The following is a 7948-nucleotide window of genomic DNA, read 5'->3' as shown; positions in this document are numbered from 1 at the left end:
ACTGAGAGCGAAGTGCTCTGTTAGGAACATAAGGAACAATCAGATCTCTGATATAAGATGGAGCTTGGCCATTTAAGGCTTTATATGTGAGAAGGAGGATTTTAAATTCTATTCTGGATTTAACAGGAAGCCAATGAAGAGAAGCCAGGATAGGAGAGATATGATCTCTCTTTTTCATTTTCATTAGAACTCTGGCTGCAGCATTTTGGATCAGCTGAAGGCTTTTAACTACAGTTTGTGGACTTAACTTTTAAAAGTTAAACACAATCTATCTAAACCTAAAATAAAGTGTAAGTTGCACGTTGAAAGTTAACCTGCGCATCGTTATTGTCCGCACGTTTTGCACACCTGCCGTATAGGTAAACAAACCTACAGCAAACAGAGTGTGTCCGCCTTTGTGCGTGTAGCGCTAACAGGGTTAGCGATTTGTAGCCTGTGTGCTACGTTTCCTGCTTCATCCTTCCCTGGTTAACAGAATGGATAGGGAACAGGATAGGATAGCAGAGGGAGCGTCTGAGGCTTCCGTAGAGATGGAAGCCCAAGCTCTAATTAGCTCAGTGATCTCTTTATCCAAAGAGTATAGAGCGATAAATGGTGTCATCATGGGGGCTTGTGAAAGTGAGATTCAGAACCTGGTTAAGTCAACTAGACATCCAAGAAGAAATCTGTTGGTTAAGGATGTGTTTCGTCATTGTGCCTTGCTGTATCAGAGAGAGTCACACTTAGAAACAGAATTATGTCTGAGCTGAAGAGAGAGAGCCAGAAAGGTAAGAGTGTAGAAAGGTGACCTCCACCATCCTGAGCAGACGGCGAAGGGGGGAGTCCCCCTATACATACGATGAAGGGTCAGATGAAGAGAGTGAACCAGTTCCTGCGTTAGAGAAGTTGGATGAAAAGGGTGCCAAAGGAGTTGCTCCTCAGGCAAACACAGAGCTGAGAGCTGGCATGATGGAGCAGGAAAGCTTTAGTTGTGCAGTAATGCTGTATTGGAGGCGTTTAAACTTAGATTGTAATTCAAACGCCGCGGCTGGCTAAGACAGGGGGTACGAGCTACTGATGACGCGTCACGCTCAACCACTATACGCTACGATGTCCTTTTATTTCTTCCAGGTTTTCTGGGCAAAGCTGTACTTAGATTGATGAGTCGTGCATGGATACGTCAAACAGCGCGTACATGATGGTTTATACCCAGCCGCCATAATCCAGGACAATGTTGAACCCAGGTGAGCACACAAACTAAGTCAAAGACACCACACCCACGGCGTAGATGCCGGTGATTGTGTCCATCGACGTCACATGCTCATGCACATACACCCAGACAGAGGGAGAAAAGCACCAGATATACATATAATCATTTATGGCTCCTGAATCTACCTCAGAGAGGTAGAGCTTTGTCTTTTAACTAACCCAGAGGCTTGCATCTTTTTTTGTCTTTTATCTAAACAGTTATTTTGCTGAGTGGTGAAAGTTGTGTAATGACAGCATTTTACTTACTAATCAACCCTCCTGTCTGACCAGCATCGAAGTCCCGGAAAGCAGCGTCTCCTTCCCTGTAACTGACGCCGCAGGTTTCAGATGCACTGCAACCTGCACCACATGTGATGAAAAAATAAAAGCCAAATACACAAGCTCTGCCATCTGGTTTTAATTTCCTTTTCAAGTTGCAGAAACTACATAGTAGCATGCATTGATGCTTTAATGCTTCGATGTTTCAAACCTTCTTTGGTAGATGATATCCACGCTCACATGCTTTCAATGATGATCACTTACAATAGCTTGTATTTTTTTAACAGTCATTTGTAATTAAGTTTAGCAGCACTTAAACTAAACATTGTCTTTTAGTTGCTTATACTGTAAAATTGTTTTCCCATGATTTCATTGAGATTTTTGTAACATATTCTATAAATGTGAGATTATTCTCAAAGAGTTCGCCTTGATAATTCCACTTTCTTAGGTCTGAGGTCTCCTATTAGTAAATACATCAGTACTGATGTTATTCCCTTCATGTCTCGCAAGAGAAGCATAGGAGTAGACAGCATATCAGGCTCATTCTTTTATTTTAATGTGTGTAATATATGGAGGTGATTTATTGTATTTTGCTATACGTATATGAAATCTTAAAGTTGTTAATTTGTTCTGATCCGACTGGAGTAGTTATTTTCCTTGTGGGCAAAAAAGACGGTTTCCTCAGACCATGTATGGATTACTGTGGACTTAACAACATAACTGTAAAGAATTGTTATCTCCCTTTGATGAACAATACTTTGGACCAGATTTACAGGGTTAAGATGTTCACCAAGTTAGAGCTCAAATGTTTTTGGTTATTTAAGCTTTTCTCTATCTTACAGACCCAGTTTATGCTGGAGGTTTCTTGCGTTGGACCTAAAATAAGAAATTCAAAACCACAAAGGAGGGAGTTATTTGTGCTCAATGTCAACTTTCCCAAGACAAATTAGCCTGTACCGATCAGAGACACAATCAATGCACCGCATTGCACAGTTTATTTTACTATTCTGGTGGGAGTTCTGTTTCCATCAGTCTGTCTTTTGGTTTCCACTCCGTCCGTCTGATGGCCAAGTTAAGACTGTTAACCAGTTGTGCATCCTTACTTCCTCTGATCTCTTTAAGTTGTCTAACAACCTCCCTGGATGAATTATGCCATTAATTTCCTGCCTCCTCGCACCAATGGTCGCTCACACTTTTACATTTTCTATGGTTTTCATTAAGCAGTGTTCCCGGTACAGGAGAGGAAGATCATGTTTGAATAAATGTAAAATCGGCCTGCCATAACCCACTTAATGTAAACCTATGCAATAACTCAGCAGCAATCGTCTCCTTCTCTTCTCCATCCTCTCCTTTGTAGCTGTAGCGTTTCTCTGTCTTTTAACACATTTTCCATTTTATTTTTCATTTCTTCAGTAAAATCTCTATTTCCAGTGGGGTGCCTGTTGCCATGGTGACTTATGGAATCTGGGCTCCACTGATAATGGCTTCATGGCAGCTGTACTGTAGCCTCTATCAATAGGCAGCTTTCAGCAATCAGATTAACACACATTTATTCATTAGATTTCCTGAAACAAATCAGAACAGAAGCATTTCTGTCGTCACTCTTTCACCTTTGACTCCTGAGTCGGTAGCTGCCAACCTTTGCACCAGATCAGGGCGTCCCATCTTCAGTAAAATCTTCTTGGTCTCCTCCACACATTCCTCTTTAAACCTCTCCACCATCCAGTTCACAACATCCTGGATGTTTGCTTCCTTTAGGCAGCTGCTGGAGTCTAGTTCCAAGTTGGTCTCTGGTTGAATTAAAGCCTTGAACTCCTTAAAGTCTGTGACACTGAGCTGGTTCAGCGTTTCAACAAGCTGCTCGGTTGTTTCCATCTTCCCAACCTTAAAAAAATGAAACAAATCAAGCTTCAGCATTATTATTGGAGACATGATATTCTAATAATAATAATAATAATAATTCATTTAATTTATAATGCACTTTTCACCAAAAAGGCCTCAAAGTGCTACAAAAAAGCATTAAAAAAGAAATACATAGAGATAAAAGAAATAAAATAAAATAATAAAAGCTGTTTTAAAAGAGAAAAAAGAAACCTCTAAGGGGAGGGAGAGAATGGGACGGAGTTTGGAGAAGTTACGGAGGTGGTAGAAAGAAGTCTTGCATAATTGATTTATGTGGGCTTCAAAAGTGAGTAGTGAGTCCATTCTTACACCAAGATTACTAACGGTTGATGAAAGCGGAATGATAGTACCAGAAAAAGTGATGCTGGTTCTGGTTAATGATTTAGTTTGATGAGGAGTTCCAACCAGGATGGCTTTGGTTTTGGAGCTATTTAGTTGAAGAAAGTTTTCCTCCATCCATACCTTTATCTCCTCCAGACAGGTGGTGAGTTTTGATGGGGATGACTGTGAGGGTGGGGGGTCAGCTGTGACATTTACATAGAGCTGTATGTCATCAGCATAGCAGTGGAATCAGATATTGTGGCGGCTGATTATTTGACCAAGGGGGGTAAGGTAAAGGATGACGAGGATGGGGCCGAGGACTGACCCCTGAGGGACGCCACACGTTACTGTGTGCGGATTTGATTTGGAGCGGCCGAGGGAGATGGATTCTGTCCGGTTGGTGAGATATGACCTGAACCAACTGAGAGCAGTGTCATTTAGTCCAGCGGTGAGGTGGAGCCGGTTTAGGAGAATGCCATGGTCCACAGTATGAAATGCAGCAGAAAGGTCGAGGAGGATGAGGAGGGATGAAGAGCCAGCATCGGATAACATGAGGAGGTCGTTTGTGACTCGGACTGGGGCTGTGCTGTGGGCGAAGCGGAAACCTGACTGGAATATTTCAAAGAGGCTGTTATGTTTGAGGTGTTCCTGAAGGTGAAGGCAACTGCTTTCTACATGTCTTTACCTTCGGTTTCAGTGACAAGTTTGGTTATGAAACACAATCATTTTATGTTTAAGTTAAAGAAAACTAAATTAATCCATGGAGCAAAAAATATGATCACAAAATTCAAATGTAAATCTGAGCAGATCATTGGCTCCGCCCACATCTAGTGAAAACTAGTGTGATTGGATGAGTCATAGAACGCAAACACTCATTGGTTAGCTAAAGGAAATCATCAGAAGCAAGCAGGTGTTCTTCAAACTGCTAACGTGAATTGTCTATGCCATGCTACAATGTGGGATTCAGAAAAAGATGTTGAAATGTCTGAAAGGTCGGACACAGGCGAGAGCGTATCGGGAGACGGAGACCAACCAGACCTCCCTCATCCTTGGCCCTATCTCAGAGGATTTATAGAAATAGTTAAAACATTGAGCTTTCAGTTCATATAGCGGCATCTGGCTGTTTTTATTAAAGGTTACTTTATACTTTTTACTCAAGTAAAAGTGTAAAAAGTATGTTTTTCAAAAACTACTTAAGTATAAGAGTCCAAGTTGATCCATCAGTGTTTTTAAACTGCAGTATCTATACTTATACTTAAGTAACAAATGTGTGAACTTTTGACACCGCTGGTAAATGACTACTAAATGGTGAAACATCCTGTTTGTTTATTGGTCCAACAGTGACACTGTGGTCATTTACAGTTTATTTTGTAACGCAGTATATTTCTGTGTGTTTTCCTGATGTCCTGTTTTACTAAGCATGATGAGACCCAGTGAGATCCTGAAGAAACCACAGGAAAAATATTAAAAAAGCGCCCTAAGAAAGCAGAATGATCCTGAAGAGGAGTAATGTCATTGACTTTTTTATTTATGCATGTAAGTAAAACTGAATTTTACTAAATTTAAATGCAGAGAATTCATTTCGTTGGTCTGTACTTATGATAGTAAATTTGAATTCTACTAATATTTTTAATGGCCTCATACGGGCCTGATAACATAAGTCAGATAAATGTGCGCTGAGGTTTGTATAAATGTGACATCCTATCATAGCCTGCAGCATCTCTACCACACCTGAAGCTTTTACTATGCCCAGTACCTCTGCCATCCTGTCAGGCAAAACAAGCTTTGCTAAACTGTGGTGGAAGTGTGACGTAGACAGGTGTGGTTTTATCAGATATATCTGATTTATCTGTCCTGATCCCTCAGTAGGGATTGCCTTGGAGTCAATGAGTCGATGCAATCAGCTGGTTTTACTTAAATAGAAACTTTGAATCAATCTGACTGGATGATCTGGTTGAATTGTTTCTATAAAGTGATCTGAGATGACATGATGTGAATTGTTGCTATAGAAATAAACTGAATAGAATTGAAGACTCATTGCATCAGTGTTACAGGTTATTACAGATTGAAATGTCTGTTCTAAAATCACAGCTTGGAGCTTATTTCAGGTTAGAAATCTGCTTTGGAATAACTTTAAGCTTCACAGCAGACTGCTTCACCCAAACCCCTACTTCCTGTCCTGCAGCTACAGCACCGGTTCAACCGGTCCTGTTTTTACCTGAGGAGCGTCACAGGCTGACGGTTTTCTTATAATAAATATAAGTCTAGCCAAGCAGAGCTTTTATAGTTGTGTTAGAAAGCCTTTAGTTAAATGTAAACTGCGATGACTGAATGCATGTGGATGTTTTTTATTCAGTCAGGAATCTCAGAAAACAGGTGATTAGAAACGGTGCAGCTTATCTCCTCTGTCAGAGCTCCGTCCAGCCTCTTCTCAACACCTCCACGTCCCACAGTTCTGGTGGGGCCAATATAAAGCTGGTTGTGGTTTTCTTTTCTTGCAGCAAATTAAAAACCAGCAGTAAAAAGTAACAAATACAAATTTAATAATCAAACCTTTTCTTGTCGTCGTTCCTCTGAAATGAATCCAGTTATTCCATTTATAGTAAATATTTAACTTTTCCCTTTGACACCACCCCACGAAGGAGCTCCAATAGGAGGGAGGTCATGTGACCTGCCAGGAACAAACAACTACATAGAGATTTTCATCTTATGGGTGGAGAACTTGTTTATGGACAAAAGAAAAAATAAATTTTACTCTAGATCTTTCATACGTCTTCATCTATGAACACATCTACTGATCTGCTAGACCAGTATTACCAGCTTGGTAATGAATTCTCATATCGCATCAAGAATATTTTCATTATGACACCATGTAGAAAGTTCTGCTAAAACTGTTTGCATAGAAGGGGAGCAATAAACTAAGAAAAAAATAAAAACACCCCTATAACAATCTTACAAGAAGAAAAACGTGTGGAAGATCTAATCAAAATTATCAAAGGAAAGATCTGTAGCTGTAGGAGGAGACTAATAAACAGCCACGGACTTTAACCGGCTGGCCCACAATAATCTGAAAGTCTGGAGATGGTGTGATAAACTTTTAGTCATGATTAACATTTAAAATCCCAGTTAGAGCCACACTGATACACGCCGTGTCCTGAGGACGTAGTATTCTGGTCAGGTTTAAATATTCATGCTCAGTTTCTCATCCAATGTCTGGGGGGACAGAGGGGGTCACGGCTAATTCAGTGGCGACTTTCTGAATATTGACCAGAAAACTGAGGATCCAGAATTCAACCAGATAAAACGAGAGATGTTTAAACAGTTTATTTGAATTTAAAACTGCTGCAGATGGGGAGGGATTCACCAGAGCCAGAAACCGGATCGTCTTCTCGGAGTTTGAGGAAAAACTTTAAGGGTTTCTGAAGGAGTCGCTTTCTGTGTGACGTCACTGATGGATCTCTGAGGATTCCTGGGTCTGTCCAGGTTGGTTGGGAGGCAAGGGTGTAACTTTGAGATAAAAGTTGGTGGGTCATGTCCACACCGGTCCTTTAGAAAGTTACGCCTGTGTTGGGAGGAATCCTTCTTTGCACAGGGTTAGATCTGTGAGAGCAGAGACTGTCAGGACGAGAACAGACCAGGGTACAGACCAGAGAGCCGGAGCAGAGTTAAAGCCAGGTCATCCGAGATCAGGAGACAATCCAGGGGGAGAATCCGAGGGTGAGGTCAGAGATCCAAAAATACGTCATGATAGGTCCCATTGGGTTCAGGTGGGCTCAGAGAATCAGGCAGACAGGTAACAGGAACGCTGGATTAAACTCACCGCTGACTCTTAATAATCTGGCACTAATGAATGGACTGAGAGATGGTTAGATGGTCAGGTGAGCAGGTGGATCAGATGGAGGCTGATTGAGAAGGGGGCGGAGCTAACAGGTGTGTTGGATGATGAGTCAGACCAGCACTAGTGCCAAGAATCTTTACAAGGAGATACGACCTGCAAAGGTTATTTACAGTTTATCAACAAGTTAACAGAAATTTAAAAAAATCCTAAACCAGAAAAATCCCCCGTATGAAGCCGATAGTTAGAATCCTGGAAACTGCTCCAGGGGTTTTTTCATCTTCTCAGGGAGATAAGAAAAAACACTGTAGGCTGTTAGCGGGGTATAGACTGCCCTCCCTCCCTCCCTCCCATCCATCCATCCATCCATCCATCCATCCATCC

The 7948-nt window shown here is 41.3% G+C and overlaps 1 protein-coding gene across 2 annotated transcripts in view; it reads right to left on the bottom strand.

Moving 5' to 3' along the window:
- The window catches only part of LOC107094397 (NACHT, LRR and PYD domains-containing protein 1b allele 3-like), a 12290-nt gene extending 5897 nt beyond the window's left edge, over positions 1 to 6393 (bottom strand). For both annotated transcript variants that reach the window (XM_015389970.1, XM_015389969.1), the window contains exons 1-3: positions 6283 to 6393; positions 3117 to 3390; positions 1495 to 1587 (exon numbers count right to left, since the gene is read on the bottom strand). In XM_015389970.1, coding sequence (XP_015245456.1) covers positions 1495 to 1587; positions 3117 to 3381 — 358 coding nt within the window. In that variant the 5' untranslated portion in view covers positions 3382 to 3390; positions 6283 to 6393. The remainder of the gene's footprint in view (positions 1 to 1494; positions 1588 to 3116; positions 3391 to 6282) is intronic.
- Positions 6394 to 7948: the final 1555 nt, after the last annotated feature.

This window comes from Cyprinodon variegatus, unplaced genomic scaffold, assembly GCF_000732505.1.
Source record: "Cyprinodon variegatus isolate N-32 unplaced genomic scaffold, C_variegatus-1.0 Scaffold481, whole genome shotgun sequence".
Classification (NCBI taxonomy): Eukaryota; Metazoa; Chordata; class Actinopteri; order Cyprinodontiformes; family Cyprinodontidae; genus Cyprinodon; species Cyprinodon variegatus.
The sequence above is the reverse complement of the archived record's forward strand: the minus strand, read 5'-3'. Positions and strand labels throughout refer to the sequence as shown.